Below are 17,582 nucleotides of genomic sequence, written 5' to 3'. Positions count from 1 at the left end.
GAGCAATTAGCAAACAGGTTTTGAGGTTTATGAAAGAACTACAGAAACCTGATCTCATGTGTTTTCTCATAAGTTAGACTGAGTATGTAACAATAAATTCCTCAACCTTTGGTTTAGTAGGGGAAACACTAGGATAGTACCTCTCCCTTGAGCTAAATATAAAGGAACTAGCAGTGCAATCAAAGTGTCCCAGCAGTCCCATTGGCTAACGCACTCTATTGGACTGGATGTCGGGTATATATCAGGCGCAAGGCAGGAGACGGGCGGCTTATAATGGGATGAGATATGTTATCTTTATTGTCAAAACATAAGAGTGAAGGGGGGAAAAAGACACAGATTGGCTTTCCTGACAGTTGACCATTGAAGTTTGTGCCAGAGCACATTAAGGGCTGTTATTCCCTCGTTTGTATGCTCCTAAATACCCAACCACTCACAGGAAAAGGCGAGACTTGCCCGCTAATCAACTGATAATGGGTCACACTGTCCGTTTGCCAGAGCTGCCCTCCATCCTGCGTGCACACTCACGGCACACTTGCTTCACACAGTGGACTGCTGCAGGCCTTTGTTTCATTGGATAACTTTGGGTGAATGCCGTGACATGGATTTTTAAAAAGTAACGTCAACTAAAAAGAGCACTTAAGCATACAGTATATAATCTATACAATGTTTATCTTTTTTGACCTTTGACCTGCTTGTCAGGGGCCAGGAAGTTCCACCCTTCTCAGTCTATTGTCCACTCATTGTCCACTCACTGGTGCTCCTTTGTAAAGGCCCAGGCAGAGAACCTTCAAACCTGGACCTGGCTCATGCACCACTGTGTGGTACGCCGACACACATGACACATGCAGTGTGTTTTATAAGGTGAAGCATGGCGAGTACTACAAATGACAAAAGTCACAATACATAGGTCAGGAATCATCCAGTCTGTGCAGCCATCAGAATGCAGCACCCTGCCTCTTCCTGCACCGATAACATGGTGAGAGACAGTGGAACGGGCGGTGTGCTGGTGGGCAGAGAGAAAGGACATGTGTGCGTGTGGGAGAGGGGAGGGAGGTGGTTTGGTGTCAGTTCCTTGACCCCCCCCCCCCCCTTCTAATGGCCTCCATTTGAGGAAGTGGATCCTGGAGTGTCTATTCAGCTCCAAGAGACACTTGAAATGTCAAAGCCAGCATTGCTCCAAATCCTACTTACTTATTTAAAATGATTGCATCCTTACGATTGCTACTTTTGTAAATATTCTTTTTTCAAGCCATTATTAGTGCTCTAGTGAATGAAAACTCCACAGAAGAAAACAAAAAAGTGTGTGCTTTATTTGACCATGAGCAGGTGCTAACATAGATGTCCATTGGGAAAGAACAAAGCAGGGTAGGCTAACCCAGGCAGGAAAGATCTCGCTGTCTGCGTTGTGGCTTTGCAGGAAACTCAACCATTCACCGGCCATGTACTCCCATCCTGAAATGGGGGAGTTAAATGCTAAGAGCCAGAAGGAGGCAGGGGGAGGCAGGAGGATGGGGGTACCAAAATAAAAAGCAAATAAGAATGACTTTATTTCCATCTCCAACCTACAGAGATGTTTGCTTCCTTCCTTTCCCTTTTATGTCAGATGGAAATCTGGTCTCTTGCACGGCTTTGAAGAGAAACATTGGCGTGGTTAATTGTAAGTGTTTGTTGCTTTGTTTTTGAATGAGTCTTTCCCTGCATTTGTCATGAAGGCTGATATCTCTCATCGGTGTTGCTTAGGTCAGACTTGAGCCTTCTTCCATGTTTATCATAAGGACAGGAAGATGAAGATTTGCCTTGCCACCCCTCCCTACAACATCCTGGGATCTTCTGGAAACTTCCCTAACAGAGATGCCTTTCCATGGTCACTGTGGAGCTCAGTGACCGATGCTTCTTCATTACACACACGCTTACTGTAAGTGTTGTTTTAGATCAGGCATAGAATGGGAAATTCACAGGCTCCTTTAAGAATGTCTCTGTTCTCGTTGGATGAGAGTGCCTTGGTAGTGATTTCATCTTGAAGCATCTTTAAAATGCAATCACATCAAACCAAGATATGCACTGGCAAAACACTATGGATATCAACACCCATACAGTACACAGCAGCTCTGTTGTGAGTGGGCTTAAGATTCTTTAAAACAAAGTCATTGTCATGAAACCAACCACAAATCATCAAGTCTTCTAGTGTTCCAGGAAGCTGCAGATAGGATGATGACAAACTTCGACCTTTGAATCCGACATTAATTCAAGCTTCCGTGTGTGATTACACATGTCAGACCCTTCAGACACAACGATGCCTTTCTTTTCTGACCCCTCTTTGGAAATTATCTGACACATTTTTATGACTCCCAGCTATTGTTCTGAGAAGGATAAAAATAATATGTTGATGTGGCCAGCGGGTGTTTCCAGTGGAGAGGTCTTGGGTGCACAGGGTTCAGGGGTGTCCGGCCGGCTCCCCAAACACAGGAAGACAACACTGCAAGTCTGAGTCAGGGGTGTCAAGGCTGGACACGTGTGTTCCTCACAGAACCTTACCTTCAACTGTGTCTATTAATAACATCAGCACAGGGTCATCACAGTTGACCCATCCACTGTTGATGGGTGGGATGAGCTGACAGAAGCAAGGCCATGTGGGTTCAGTTTAGTCATTTTACTCTAAATATGTGCTCTAAGAATATAATGTGGCAAGATCATTTGAGCGCTTTGTTAACTATAATAGCTACATACTATAATTAATTTAACTTTGCAGTTTGATGTGTAAACGTTTCCCAAACTGTGTTTAACTAACCTTTAATATTGAATGAGGGGGTGTTTGTTAACATGAGTAGGCTAATCATTTGTCCTTTGTCAGGTTGAATTGGAGGCGTGTGCTGTCGCAGTGGGAGCGCGCAGAGGAAGGGAGGGCAATCTTGTCCGGACGCTAATAAGACCCGATGGCTGGTGCAAGGTGGCCAGGAGCTCTGAAAGGCGACAGAAGACGGTGGACGAAGGAGAGAAGAAAGAAATCTCAGGGGAGACATTTGTGGATGGACAAAGAGGATGAGAGCGCCACGGGAGAGTCCATAGGAAGTACGGGGAGCCGTGGAGCTTTTGGTCTGCGTCAGTTTGTGTGTCTCGTCTAAAGAACTGCGTGGAGACAGATTAGCGGTAAGTGACTAGAAACACAAGAAAAACACCTACGCCGAGACGGGTAACTGCGATGGACGCGTGAAGACGACTTTCAGCTCACAAGAGGCTTAACAGCTGGAGATAGATGGTGGACTATTTGGAGAGAAACCTTAAAGATGTAGTGTGTCACTCTATTTTAATAGCTCGTGTCAAAGTTAAATCATATCATTCATTACGCTAATAACCTCACTTTTAGTCATCAAGGCAGTGCCAACCTCGAGTCAAAACAACAGATTTGTACTATAAAACTTATGTTTTATCATGAGTGAACAGAGAAAGATGAAGTTCCCACATATCACAACAAATAATGATCTTTTATTTTATTTTATTTTTTAAATCCTCATCAGCTCTAGTACCACATGATTTGGAATGGACCAAGATTTGACCCTTATTCACATGCTACTGTACACCTGGACCTGGGGTACCACTGTAGGCACGGTGAGCCACTGACTCCTGGGAGCCCCAGCCCTCCCCAATGAAGCAGTCCTGGTGGGCCCGCCTGGCACAGCTCGGCCTGCTTGCTGTGTGGACCTGCATGTGGCTGGTCCAGGGATGCGGACCGGGTCCTGGCTATGGCATCCGCTCCAGGGCCAGGAAACTTACAGCCATGCACTACAAGCAGTTTTTCCCCAACTTCTCAGAGAACAACCTCGGTGCCAGCGGGAGAGCGGAAGGCAAGATCACACGCACCTCTGAGCGCTTCAATGAACTGGTGTGCAACTACAACCCTGACATTGTCTTCAAGGATGAGGAGAACACCAACGCAGACCGCTTCATGAACAAGGTGAGGCTGGTGTTTTGTGGTGAACCCAGTTCAATCATTGCAAGTTTTAAAGGATGTTGTAATATCGGATGAAACACTGGATCACTTGTTTCCACTATGCCCAGTGATACCAGGTGACAGTGCAGAGAGTAACCTGTAAAGGATGCTGGTGTCCCTTGAACCTTTTCAAGCCAATCCCTCTGCTGGATAATTGATTAACTACATTCACATGAAGGGACAGGCATCAGTTTACAGCTCAGACCCGGCTGCCCAGCATGGCAACTTCAAATCAAATCATTCACCTCATTCATTGTTTCCCGTACCTTCCCTTGCAGGCTCTTAATGCTCAGACAACTGTTGCACACAGAGTGAGTAAGTTTCAACCAAACTTCCCCTCCCTTTGCTTGAGATAAGAAGATCAGGATATAATTCAACACTACCCCTTAAGAGACTGCATTTCCCTTCAGGAACACTTCCTTTTAATCTTTAACCTAAGTCTTTGTTATTGGAAATCAAACTTCCCATGACGGGCTCTCAGTGGCTCTTAAACTTGAACTCCTTAATGTTTACTGGGGATAGGTATCCACATTCATGCCTAGAAAAGACAATCGATCGCCCAGAGGATTTTATAGATCTGGATGCCACACTGCTGAAGGAGACCACATGGTGTCTGGATGCAGATGTCGCCTGCTTTGGATGCTGCGGTTTTCTGTGATTGTTTGGGAAACAAATCTGTGTTCTTTCCCCTCCTCGAGTGATTGTACTGTGTATGTGATTGAAATCTGTGGCCGTATATGTGTGCACAGTTTGAGTGTGTGTATGTGTGCATGTGCCCCTCTTTTGCCCAGATGTGAAAGACTCTCTTTGTGTGTCATTTGGAGACTCTGAGAGGTCGCCTATACAAAATTCCCGCCTGCTGAAGTAATGGCACCGTCGGAAAAGCGACTATTGTAGTTCTGACAATGAAACGCCTCTCTTCAATGGCATTGCGAGAAAAATTGGAACCAGTTTGTTTTCTGTCCTTCTCGCTTTCTCACTCTTGCTGTCACATTCCCAAGTCCATGCCCATACATTCTTGCCCTCTGCCCTCTCTCTTTACTCCCAATGTCGGCCCTCCGCTACACTGCTTTCTTCTCACTCTGCTTTTTCTCCCTCCATCTCTCACACTCTCATCGCTTTCTTTACCAACCCTCTTTTTATACTTGGTTGCAAGCACAGCTTTATTCCGTCAACTGCAGTCACAAGAGAGATAACTGTCCAGATAATTAAATGTATTAACTCGGTTGATGTCATTTATCGAGCCTGCGACAATACTGACCCAGCCTGTAACATCATGGACCACGTTGGTGTCACTGTGCACATTTCTAAACTTCTAAGTTCTGATCAAATGTCTCGCGTGAAACCGGAAAAACAATCTGCAAAAGACAGAGCATGGCCTTGATTATTCTGTCACCTTGTCGAAAAGGCCAAGGAATGCGCCACACTGGCTACAGTAGCTTTGTTCTTATACTCTGATTGTTGGAGCAAGTTTGAGAAAGCCTTTAACAAAGAAGAGGAGGAATTGTTTGATGATGCCAGCAGACAAACAATCACAACCTAAGAGCTGGAGACGTTCTTGAAATACTGGAATCATTTTTCTTCTGCGTTTCACTGAACTCCGTCTGTGCACTGAGGTGTACAGATTTCATACTGTACTGAGGCTCTGTCAACCACTCTGTTAATAAATGATTGGGACAGTAGCTCTGTCTGTTGGGACTCGGCTTGGGAACTGGAGGGTTGCCAGTTCAAGTACGGCATGTGGGCTGGTAGCTGGAGAGGAGTCTGATTGGTAACTGGCACTGTCGATGCGCCCTTGAGCAAGGCATCGACTACTCAAACTGCTCCCATGGCGCTGCAGAATAACTGAACACTGGTCCTAATACAATAGGTTAAATGCTGAAGCTAAATATCACTTTGTGCTATTCCATGCATGTACAATGTGTTTTTCTACTTTCCTGATACATGGCACATGCTGCAGACAGAGTCACTGAAGATAATCTAAAACTACTCTCTTTGAAATAAACATTTCCCTCTTTCAAAGCATTTTAAAAGCCATAATAATACACTAAAAGAGAGATATAATCAAAAAGACAATAGTGAAAAAAAGATATATACTGGTTGGCACAGTTTTACAATTGGACAATAATTGCCAATGCTCTTTGGTCGACAAACTATGTTATGAAGAGTTTGAAAATGTCCTCAAACAACTCGCTGGCATTTCTGTACAGCAATTTCCTGTTATCGCCCAACATATGTGTCAAAACAATACCTGTGATGAGCTGATGTTGGCTGATCAGTTCATTCAGTTTCAGACTGAATCCCTTGCCTCTGTCGTTCTGTTTCTAGCGCTGTAAGGACTGTTTGAACAGGCTGGCGATCGCAGTGATGAACCAGTGGCCAGGGGTCCACTTGCGCGTGACAGAGGCCTGGGACGAGGACGGCCACCACCCTCCCGGCTCTCTGCACTATGAAGGCCGAGCCGTGGATATCACCACTGACGATAGAGAAACGGAGAAGTACGGCCTTCTAGCCCAGCTGGCTGTGGAGGCTGGCTTTGACTGGGTCCACTATGAGTCCAAGTATCACATCCACTGCTCAGTAAAGGCTGGTAAGTTTAACGATGGAGCTTTCATGTACAGACCAGATCGGGAGCTTCACTGGATGGTTTCAGGACATTAAGACAAGAAACCAAACACAATCTGAGTTTAGTCATCATGGCTTTTTTTCTGCTGATTTTCCTGCAGATCACTCTGTCGCGGTGGAAAAGGGAGGATGTTTCCCAGGCTGGGCCCGGGTGACTGTTGCTGGAGGGGTGCAGAAGAGCCTGTCATCCGTGGCCGCCGGGGACAGAGTCATGGCCCTGTCTGGGACAGGCCAAGTCGTGTTGAGCCAAGTGCTCTTGTTTCTGCACCAGGACCAAGAAAGCTGGTCTACTTTTCTTTCTCTGGAGACAGAAGATGGCCATCGATTGGCCCTGACTCCACATCACTTGGTGTTTTTAGCCCCACATTGCAGACTCGACAGTAGTGAGTATCAGGCTCAGTTTGCTAGCAGAGCCAAAACTGGAGACTGCGTTCTCATCCATACGGCCGAGGCTCAAGTACGTCCATCTCGGATCATCTCAGTTTCAGAAGAAGAGAGTGTGGGAGTGTATGCTCCCTTGACAGAAGCTGGATCTGTGTTCGTAGAAGGAGTGCTGGCATCCAGCTATGCTCTGGTAGATGACCACAGACTGGCACACTGGGCCTTTGGACCTGTGCGACTCCTCTTCTCATTAAACCAGCTACTTTGGGGGAAGACAAGAAAAGAACAGCAGACCACAGACGGTGAAACAGCCTGCACCAAGACCTATTGTAGCACTTTGGCCGCAAAGGACAGAGCAGGTGTTTGTGTGAATAATGGCACTTTGTACACGCAAGACTCTCTCAGTGAACCTCTGAGGATGGAAATGAAAGAGAAGCAGACATCAGATGTGCATTGGTATGCAAAATTACTGTACAGTTTGGGATCTATCTTTTTAGACTCCAACTCATTTCATCCTTAAAACTATACACACTGTCACAGTGTACAGCTTTGATATATTTACCCTAACACTTCCTGTTATTTCTTTAATAAATTAAAAGCACTGGAATGGCTTGCTTTTAATATGATGTACATGCTAACACTTAAGTGATGTTTTGAAGGGGAGATTGGGTTGGATGAGACAATTTATCTGAGCAGGTTCATGTAAAAAGAGGTCATTTCAAAATGACTATCAGTCTATTTGTACGTCATGTTTTTTCTTTTAATTATTTCAGTCATATATATCATTTTTAATGGGATATAAATTAATTTTCCCACAATAGAATCTTTATTTTTGTACTTTATGAATCATATATAAATGTTTCATTTTAATATAATAATTCCACTACATGCATTGTATGTCCTCACATGTTGTAAAACGAATTAAAATGTAATTTTAATAAGCAACACTCTGCTTTTTCTTCCACTCTTGAGGAATTCAGTCAGTTAAGCTAATTTTTCTTTAACATGTTTAGCAAGTGTGAAACAGCTGAGCCATGTGCAGAAAGATCTTCTCTGAGGTCGTAGTTGAGTATTATGTGTGTTCGTGTTCAAGGGCTCTGTGGAAGTCTTCCCGCAGGCTGACTGGTTAATGAAAAGCCCAGACGTACTTAATATTCTCCACACTGTGCCACCATTATGTTGAAATCACAGACTTTATCACATAGCTACTTTAAGAGAGATAGCAGGTATCTTATAATCTTAAAGGAGTACGTTTTATTAGTATCTGCAGGTCAATTTGTGTCACCAGTGCTATATGTGTCGGTGGCATAGTACAATTCACAGTTGTTCTTTCTAGTTTGTTGCATTAAGTCTTCCAGTCCGCACATGTTCTGTTGCTGTTACAACATTTAGCCACGTAAACTTACTTTTCAAAGGTTCTGAAAAATGTGTGAGGACATTTTTGGCAGGTAATAATAATAATAACTTTATTTATATAGCACATTTAAAAACAATGTTTACAAAGTGCTCTACAGAGTCAAGGCAAAACAAATGGAATAGTAAGAAACAAATATAACATTTAAACATATATTACAATTTAAAATTAAAAACAGACAAACTAAATTAGGGGAACCAAAGTTCTGCATAAAAGGACTAGATCATTTAAAAGCTGTTCTATAAAAATGGGTTTTAAGAAGTGATTTAAAAGAAGTTACTGATTAGTACAAGGTAGTACGCCCCCTTGTGGAGAAACTGAGATTAAGCCTGTTTATTTTATTGTATTTCTTAAACGCCATTGTATAATACCTACCCCAGATAAGATGGACTGTAATTCAACAAACCTTGATTTGTAATACTTGTAATGTATTGTCAATATAGAAAATATGTATATGTAGAACTCAACACTACTCAACACAGAACCGATATTTAAAGAACAAACTGCATCCTGTAGAAGTAGCCTACATTGTGTTTTCTCAGTTATCTGTGAAGTACAACAGTAATAATACTGAGGACCTAAATTGTATTCTCGTCTTCAGGTTTACGTTCTGTGGTAAACATCTGTGGAGGTATTCTAGAGGATTATCCCTGAGAAACAGGAGGCAGATGGGAAGGCACAGGCCCCACAGTCTGGCCAATAGGAAAAGCCCTTTCTCCTAATACCATCCTCTATTTACATCCATTGGCCAATCAGTCACTGTCCTCCACCTTGTCTCAGCCACACAAAATCTAATCTAATCTGGCTAAAGCTGAATGGGGAGTTAAATAATCCTGTCAGGGTGACTCGTAATAACCTATTTTAAAATGTTAAAACTGCACACCACAGAGAGTCACACATTTCCTAAACAAAATAAAAGTTAGTTGTAAAATACAGTTCATTGTTAGCAGTTATGAATAAATATGACAACTTTAATTTTATGAAAATATTTAGAGACATGAAAGAGAATAATGCATCAGTGTAGATTTGTTATGAGTTTATATTGCATAAACAATTATCAAAAACCATGACTTAATACAAAACCTACTTTTATTCTTTAAATACTAAAGAGTGATTTAAAATCATGGTTTTCTTATATGGTTCCTTTTGGAACTGCTGTCTAATATTGTGAATTATTGGTATTATTGGTCTCTTCGCCACCATCATGTAGTGAGGCTTTAATCTCAATAATGTTGGCATATATAAGCATATTTCTGAAGTTTTAGCTTCAAGTCACATTTGGAAGGCAAGTCTTTTTTTTGTTGCATCGAGCTTCAGAAAGCAAAACTACATTCATCTTGACGAACATATCTTTTTAAACGATTTTTCTCATCAGCGGTCTCGTATAAGCCCTGAGGCCTCCAGGCGCCTCTGTCCATTTGCATTACCAGAGATGTTTCAGGGGCGCGTCAGCTGCAGATCACCATGGAACTGGAGCTTGTTCACTGCTTGTATGGAAGACAATGTATAGTGAGGCAGTGTTGTGTGAACACCTTTACATTTAAGGCATTTTGCAGATGCTCTTCTCTTCAGGTACATATAAGTGTTGAGTTACAGCTATATATGAGCTATGACACAGTGATAGTTTTTGTTCTCTGGCAGGACAGGAGACACGCAGCTGATGTAAATTAAACCTGTGACCTTCTCACAATGGGTCAGACTGTTATCCAATCTAATTTTGTGCAAGTTCACAAGATCAATCCAATGACATTTAAGTTGTACATCATGTATTGCCGAAGGCTTTTTGTTCACAGAGTGGCCTTTTAAACGATGGCATGGGAAGGTTGGTGTTTTGATTCAAGAAAGACCATTTCTGAAAAAATGACAAGAAAAAAAGCTTTAAACTCATGTATCTGAGAGGACTTTCGGCTCTTATCTCCTCAACGATTGAACGTCATTACGTTATTAACATGCCAACACTGGATTGAGAAGAATTTTCTTAAACCTGTCCTTCCTGAGTCACACATGTCACTGGGATTTTCTCACAGTGAAAAGGCCAAATAATTATAAAAAAGGCCCCTCTTATTCCCACCCCTCATAGTATCTGCATTATGTTCAGTATGTATCTAAAGTATGCCCATGCATTATGATTGCTTCTTATACTATACCAGATTTGAACATGCATTACATTAACAAATAATTATAGGCCAGAAAGGTGAACTGATTCATGTGATTAAGGTCTGTAAAGTGTGGAGAGTATGGTCAACATTTCTGGTGTAATATTGTTACATAAGATATATACAATTATTTAGAATATTCATTCATTGGATGGTAGCTTAATGACACACACATGGGTAATAAGATAATGTGGCCACACACCACCAAGGTTCAGAATAACACGCAGGTGTTCTGGTTTATGTGGGTCATTATTGGTGAACCTGCTGAACACTTGTCGAGGTTTATGTCATATCGTGGTAGTTGTGAGTGATTCATTAGCATCCTCTTCCCAAACTCTCTGTTACTCCATCCAAATGCACAACTAAAGGCTGTAGGCTATAGTCGTCGAAGAGTACAGTATCAGAAGCTGAATAAGTCATTAGGAACCACGTGGAATTGCTCAGACACATGTTATGTTTATCACAAAAAATAATTTACTATAGCAAAACAAGAGCCCAATAGAATTTAGGCTAATCAAATCGAGGTTGATGAATACAGAAAACTAATGCAGTCATCTGTGGGCATGTCAACGTCGCTTTGGTTCCAAAATGATAACAATCAAATGAAAAATGGCTTCCCAGGATCCAAAACTCGAATGACCTAATATCTAATATACACCATAAATGAGTGGTTCGCGCTCAGATTAAAATAATGTGTTGTGTGCAAAATGGTCCCCGTGGCCCAACGTCGAACATCGCCACACTGAAGCGATGACACGTTTCACTGGTGTCGCTAATAAAACTACATTTGTGATCGTTATTTTGCATGCATACATTTTTGACGTCGTTGTTTTTCGCCAGCACTGCTAGCAGTAGATAGCCACTTGGCGGAACAGCCGTGTGCAGACGTAACGCAGTTTAGCTATGCTAGTGACCCATACAAGGGGACCCATGCAAAGTTAATCTGCACATTAAGGGAGATTAATATTTCACACTGGACTGAAACTATGAGAAAAACTACATTAACTTTAGTGTCAACAAAGTTTGGGGCTGTACTTTTTGGATGCACTCTTTCGTGCAAACTTGCAGCCGCTTTTAACGACCTCGCGAGCGAGATTCCTGAACAGAGCGGAGGCTAACAGTTGTTAGCCTTCAAGCTAAACACACAAGCAAGGAGACCGATAGCGGGGTAGTTTTTAGGATTCACAGCATGGAGCTGGAGAGCTTTTGTCGGGACCGGTTGAAGACATGTTTCGGTGCTTACTAGTCCCCCGGTAGTACACGACCACTCGACACAAAGCTCAGGCTGCTGGTTCGCTAGCTAACCGTAGCATCATCCACCTAGTTAATACGCTAGCTCGCATCACCGCGCAGCCTTCCGCCGAGGTGCACTTCCCCCACTCTCCCTCCAGCCGGCTCGCCGCAGCGATAGTCCGGTACATAAAATGAAGCGAGCGTCAGCGTTATGGGAAGCTGTGTGGCTGTTTGGCTTGTGCTGATGTCCGAGGAGACGATAGTGTTTTTTTGAGGTGAGCTGTTTTTTATTATTGTGTATTTGAACTTCTTGCAGCAGACGTAGCTAAAGACACAGCAGCGCTGACCTTAGACCGGGTAGTGTAGCGCTGCTACAGTTTAGCTAACGTTAGCTGCGACCAGATGGGGGCGTCTACTTACTGGAGAACTAGCTATGTTACCTGCGGGCTAACTTTTGGTTGAAATGTGGTTTACGTCGGCAGTGTCCACGGTATGGATCACATAGTGGTTGGTTAACTTTTTTAAAGTACACGTGCCTGCGCACGAGAGTGTGTGTATTTACTGTAGTTTCGCCTCTACGGGACACTTTGTTGCTACGTCACCATTGGTAGTTGTGAGTTTTTCCGTTCCAGCCTGTCGCCGGTTCCACGGCTGTGGCTATTTGCTGGACCCAATCAACCCTTTGAAGTCGGTGTTTACATTGAGGAATAGTGCTTCGCTTTGCAATTATTCAACTCTTCACATCTCCGTCGCTTCCACCGTGACACTGAAACAAACGACCCTGTTATTGACGGACGTTACTCAATAAGAACCAAACGTTCACCGTGAAAGTTACACTTTAAACTCGGCGAGCAGGACGTTAAGACGATAACTTAACGTTCGCCATCATGTCATCACTTTTGCTCCGAACAACTTAATGTGAGAGACAAAGCCTGTTTAGTCCTCGTTAATTGTGACAAGTTGGGTTTTGTAAGATTTGGATTTGACGTCAAGTTCGTTGTCGAGAAGAGAGTTTGCGTTTCTCGTGTTGCTGCCGCCGAAGACGTTTCTCACGAGGAGGATTTATTTCACGTTAACGCGTTTATTTGGTCCATCAGCTCGGTGGCGTTCAGCCGCCAACATCGTCTTAACGTAGAGCCACACATTGCGAGGACAGGAGTGCAGCTATGAGGCGTATTTGGAGTTTGGGTTGAAATGCAAAGTGCTAGTTACTGGACTTGCGTTCAAGATCTTGAACGCAAGTCCAGTAACTAGCACTTAAAAAAATCTGGACAAGGATGCATGTGCGTTGTAATTGGGTTAATGTCATAATAAATTACATTATGAGCTTCATTTTTATTCACTACGTTCTGCTGTTGTGGGTTTAAAAAACAGTGCTCTCGGACTGGGGTCTTCTTCTAACCGCTTCACTGAGTATAAATAGGAAACGTTTCGAAATGTGTTTGTTATGGACAGCTCACAGGAAGAGTGTGACGGTTTTTGCAACTAACGAAACGCTGCGAGACACTCAGCTGGAGCTATATTTCAACGTATTGTCCTTTTGAGCCCATTAGATCAGATCATGGCGTTGCAGCATTGTTTTCTCGGTCTTTTGTTTTCTCACATTTGGAGATGCACGATGACATTAACACGCATGATATTAGACCATAAGTCGAATATAACACGCGAAATGTAAGCCGATCGGCAAGTATTGCGTGTAAATAAATGTCTTTCCCGTTGAAACACGTCCTATTGCATCTTGCAATGAGTTGTGTTGATAAATTAGACGGTGAGTCCTTCGTTGTTTGTCTTTCCGTTACGTTATTTGTGTTAATGGCGTGAATCTCACAGCGGAACTATGATGCTTGCGACAAAGGTTCTGCACGAAATAAGCTCTGCTGCAACAGGAAGTTCAACACACGGAAGTTGTGTTTTCTTTGTGTATCCCGATTTATGGTTGTTTTATTTGGGAAAACACCATTTTAGTTTAATAATTTTGTGCTTGTTCGCGAGGCTGTTTCACCGATTTGGATTATGCATTACTTGGTAAACGATAACCTGAATTGCAAGAGCGGTTTCCGACCGATCTGTCTCAAACCCTCGCGCTATTTTCACGAGTTTGCGAGGAAGCTCGATTGCATGAGAGCTAACGTTAAGTGAGATTAACACAGGCACATTATCTAAAGTGAGCACATACGAGCCGGGTTGTGGTTGTATTGGTTGCGTTGTTTGTTGCAAGTCTTCTTGTTAAAGGTGCTTTTTGTTGAATAAGCAGGCTCCTCTGGAGTTTTGGGAATTACTATTAATTGTTAAACTTTTGTTGGCTAATAAAAAACACATTTGGTAAATGGGGACCTACATACTATTTAGCTGTTCTCTTCTTATGGGAAGAAACATTTATTACTTTTTTCACCTAATTATCCTCTATATTCTGATTCTCTTTATTCAGTGATAATATACCTGATGTTAATGGCATAGCTATAGTTATCAGATATAATCTACACACGGTGTTTGCTTCCCGGGAATAGTTTCATTAAACTATTATTCTTCTGATAAAGTTTTACAAGTTGCTTGTACTTCTGTTTTGAAATTGCAGATCTCTGTCAAGGAGGTCAAAATCAGTACGGGGAATGGACGAGCAGAAATCAAACTGCGAAGAAAATGACTCTGAACCAACAGGTAATGTGTTGTTTTTAAAATGTTCCCCATGTCGCTACACTATCCATTATCAATGTGCCTTTGCTCTAAAAAAAAGTGCATTTCAAATGTGTAAGTCTTTTTGGAGGATTATTAATAGTTGATGGATTTATTGAGATTTACAATTCATTAAAGGTGATGATCGCAGGTTTATTAATAGGGTTTAGTAAAAGCAATGTCTTCCCGTTATATAAAGTGATGTTTTCTTCATCTTTTTCATTCTCTAGCTGATGACAATGCCCCTTCAAAGCAGCTTGTCCCCTCTGAGGAGGAGTCCAAAGCCCTCCTTGCTGCTGAGGACGTGTCTGGTGCTACTGCAGCCTTGTCCAGCAAACCTGTGTAAGTTAGTTATTCATATTTAGTTTTTAAAGATATGATCCACACTGTTATACTACTATATCCTAAGAAGCTGATCATTGTTGACACCAGCAAAAACAGAATCTATACTCGTGTTGTAAACAATCACGTTTGTGACTGTACAGAGAGAGCGTTCAAGCGTGTGCGCTTTGCAACTGTGTGGAGAGGAGCCTGCATGGACAGCGGGAACTGAGACACTTTGGGCCATTTTCTGAGCGGCCAACTCTCAAGCCATCAGCTTCCCCACTGCCACAGCCTGGGAATGATGACCTGTCTTTCATCGGATTTTCCGACTCCCCCTATCTGACGTCACTCTTCGACGACTCAGGTTGAACTCAAACATTATGCTATTATATATTTTAATTTGTTTAGAATAAATTAATTATGTAATATACTCCATGGATCAGAAATGCAACACACAGATGTAGAATTTATGTTTTGTTAGGAATTTACCTGATGTGCTTTTCTATTTGTAAAAAAAAAAAAAACAGGGGGTTGTGCGGTTCATCACTGGTGTGCGGTGTGGTCGGAGGGAGTGAAGCGGATGGAGAATGAGGAGCTTGAAAACGTGGATAAGGCCGTTATCTCAGGGACACAGCGGGTAAGTGCACTGTCCATAGACTTGAATAAACTGATATTGAGTGAGAATGTACGAATTAACAGGCTTCCTTCACAAAATCTTACTTGTTGACATTGTTTGGTTCCAGCTCTGCGAATACTGCAAAAGGCTGGGCGCAACCATTCAATGCCATGCTGAGGGCTGCACGCGGTTCTACCACTTCCCCTGCTCGGCAGCCAGTGGATCCTTCCAGTCCATGAAGCAGTTGGTCCTCCTTTGTCCAGAGCACATAGACAAGGCAGAGGAGTTGGGTAAGAGAACCAAATATCTTCGTCAAAGTTGTGATATCCTTAATTAAGGCATGGACGACATAATTTCCTTAATACAAGTATGCAACTACATGTATCATGTATTGTAAGCTCTATGAAGAAACAAAGGTTGAATTGCCTTTAAACTATTTTATTTGTCTTGAAAAATATATGTAAATGAAGATTCTTTAGACCTCCGGTTTGGAAAGCCTTTTAAAACAAATTGGCCATATTTATATAATCCTCACATGCAGATGGTGCTTTTATTAGTGAATTATTTTTGACAGTCATGTATGAAAAGCTCCGGTTGCACGCGCATCCAAGGTACACTAATTCTGAGGTCTATGACCAAGTGCCACGACCACTTGTGAAGCCTTTGTGTACAACTTGATTATTGCGTCATTTGCAGGCGTATAGCTTGAAAGTTGAAAAAACGCAATCGTTGGTAATGGTCTTTTGAAAAAGTTTGAATGTTTTTGACTTTTCTTAATTTGCTTAACAAACATCAAGTGGCTACAGGCTACATTCATTGGATTTTGTTTCCTCTGCTTTCATATTGAACTAAGAAAGAGAGGAAAAACAAGTCAATGGTGCCAATATCAGTTTATTAAACCTGGGATGTTTAAAACATTTTTTTTTTTACAGCAGGTGAGGAGTCTTGGTGTGCAGTGTGTGACTCAGCGGGGGAGCTCACAGACTTGCTGTTCTGTACGGGTTGTGGCCAACATTATCATGCAGCCTGTCTTGAGATTGGTGCCACGCCCATCCAAAGGGCAGGCTGGCAGTGCCCAGAGTGTAAAGTGTGTCAGACTTGCAGGTAAGTCAAACTGTAGAGAATCATTTACTATAATAATAATCATAATGAAATGCACTATAATAGTGAATCAGATGTGGTCCCTGAATATTTTGCATTATATTTACATCATTTTAATTTTTTTAAGGCATTTGTTCTATTTTACTTGAGCTTTATTTCCCATTTTAAGAGCATTATCTTTACTCATTTTCTTAGACAACCAGGAGAAGACTCAAAAATGTTGGTATGCGATGCCTGTGATAAGGGCTACCACACCTTCTGTCTCCAGCCAGCCATGGATTCTCTTCCCTCTGACCCATGGAAATGCAGAGTAAGTCACATTTGTCTTTAACTTTGGTACAAAGAGATACTATTACCTTTAGAAACCTACTGTTAAGAGCAAGCTCAAAAATTACCAGTGTATTTAAAAGAGAGCTTGTCATCAATTGATTTTCTTTTGAGGGGCTCATGGTTTATATTTTACACCCATTTGTAATTTGTCAGAGGTGTCGTGTATGTACGGAGTGTGGTGTCCGAGGACTGGTACTGCCAGGTTTGGCCCAGTGGTTTGACAACTACGCCGTGTGTGAGGGCTGCCAGCGTCACCGCAGCTGTGGTGTGTGCAGCAAAGCTGCCAACTCATCTGTCACTCTGCTGTGCTGCAGCATGTGCCACAGGTTTGTCTGATGCAGAAGTGCAACAGCAATAATTAATTGTAGCCATCATGCGTGTGCTTGTCACACATATTATCATTACATATTTGGTTGATCATCTCTTTATTGTCTTAGGTGGGTGCACAGTGAGTGTGCTTTACCGGGGGAGCTTTCAGAAGCCAAGTGCATTTGCCGGCTTTGCAAGGAGGATGAGCAGCAGCCTGTCGCTCAACCATACACAGCGGAGATACAAACTAGAGAGGCGTCCGAGGAGACTGAAGGCCGTGTGAATTTGGTGGAGATGACGATCCAAACGGACGCAGACATGGTGACAGAAGAGCACACAGACTTACCAGAGGTGACACCAGGACCGAAAGATGCATCAGAGACGGTTCAGGCTGAAGCCATAACTGATAAAGAGGCACCAATGGGCTTGGGT

At 42.5% G+C, this 17,582-nt stretch overlaps 2 protein-coding genes across 6 annotated transcripts in view; both read left to right on the top strand.

Moving 5' to 3' along the window:
• The first annotated feature begins 2,910 nt into the window (after positions 1–2,910).
• Positions 2,911–7,939, top strand: dhh (desert hedgehog signaling molecule). Its single transcript, XM_056423005.1, has 4 exons — positions 2,911–3,147; positions 3,516–3,952; positions 6,317–6,578; positions 6,715–7,939. The coding sequence occupies exons 2-4, from the start codon at positions 3,644–3,646 to the stop codon at positions 7,512–7,514; spliced, it is 1,371 nt and encodes a 456-aa protein (XP_056278980.1). The 5' UTR covers positions 2,911–3,147; positions 3,516–3,643; the 3' UTR covers positions 7,515–7,939.
• Positions 7,940–11,869: 3,930 nt separating this feature from the next.
• The window catches only part of kmt2d (lysine (K)-specific methyltransferase 2D), a 31,551-nt gene continuing 25,838 nt past the window's right edge, over positions 11,870–17,582 (top strand). For 3 of the 5 annotated variants that reach the window (XM_056422287.1, XM_056422289.1, XM_056422286.1), the window contains exons 1-10: positions 11,870–12,072; positions 14,373–14,455; positions 14,701–14,812; positions 14,956–15,158; positions 15,322–15,431; positions 15,538–15,700; positions 16,343–16,514; positions 16,707–16,821; positions 16,995–17,167; positions 17,279–17,580. In XM_056422287.1, the coding sequence (XP_056278262.1) occupies positions 14,407–14,455; positions 14,701–14,812; positions 14,956–15,158; positions 15,322–15,431; positions 15,538–15,700; positions 16,343–16,514; positions 16,707–16,821; positions 16,995–17,167; positions 17,279–17,580 (1,399 nt within the window). In that variant the 5' untranslated portion in view covers positions 11,870–12,072; positions 14,373–14,406. The remainder of the gene's footprint in view (positions 12,073–14,372; positions 14,456–14,700; positions 14,813–14,955; positions 15,159–15,321; positions 15,432–15,537; positions 15,701–16,342; positions 16,515–16,706; positions 16,822–16,994; positions 17,168–17,278; positions 17,581–17,582) is intronic. The other 2 variants (XM_056422291.1, XM_056422288.1) reach the window with 1 other exon arrangement.

The sequence above is a fragment of the Pseudoliparis swirei genome, chromosome 9 (assembly GCF_029220125.1).
Source record: "Pseudoliparis swirei isolate HS2019 ecotype Mariana Trench chromosome 9, NWPU_hadal_v1, whole genome shotgun sequence".
NCBI classification, from domain to species: domain Eukaryota; kingdom Metazoa; phylum Chordata; class Actinopteri; order Perciformes; family Liparidae; genus Pseudoliparis; species Pseudoliparis swirei.
Note: the sequence above shows the minus strand (reverse complement) of the source record. Positions and strands in the feature narration are given on the sequence as shown.

Bases quoted from the DNA above. Each gene is read 5' to 3' on its own strand.
- dhh (XM_056423005.1), top strand. From the start codon at position 3,644: ATGAAGCAGTCCTGGTGGGCCCGCCTGGCACAGCTCGGCCTGCTTGCT. The intron at 3,953-6,316 runs GTGAGGCTGGTG...TTCTGTTTCTAG, and splicing joins CAGACCGCTTCATGAACAAG to CGCTGTAAGGACTGTTTGAA. The intron at 6,579-6,714 runs GTAAGTTTAACG...ATTTTCCTGCAG, and splicing joins CCACTGCTCAGTAAAGGCTG to ATCACTCTGTCGCGGTGGAA.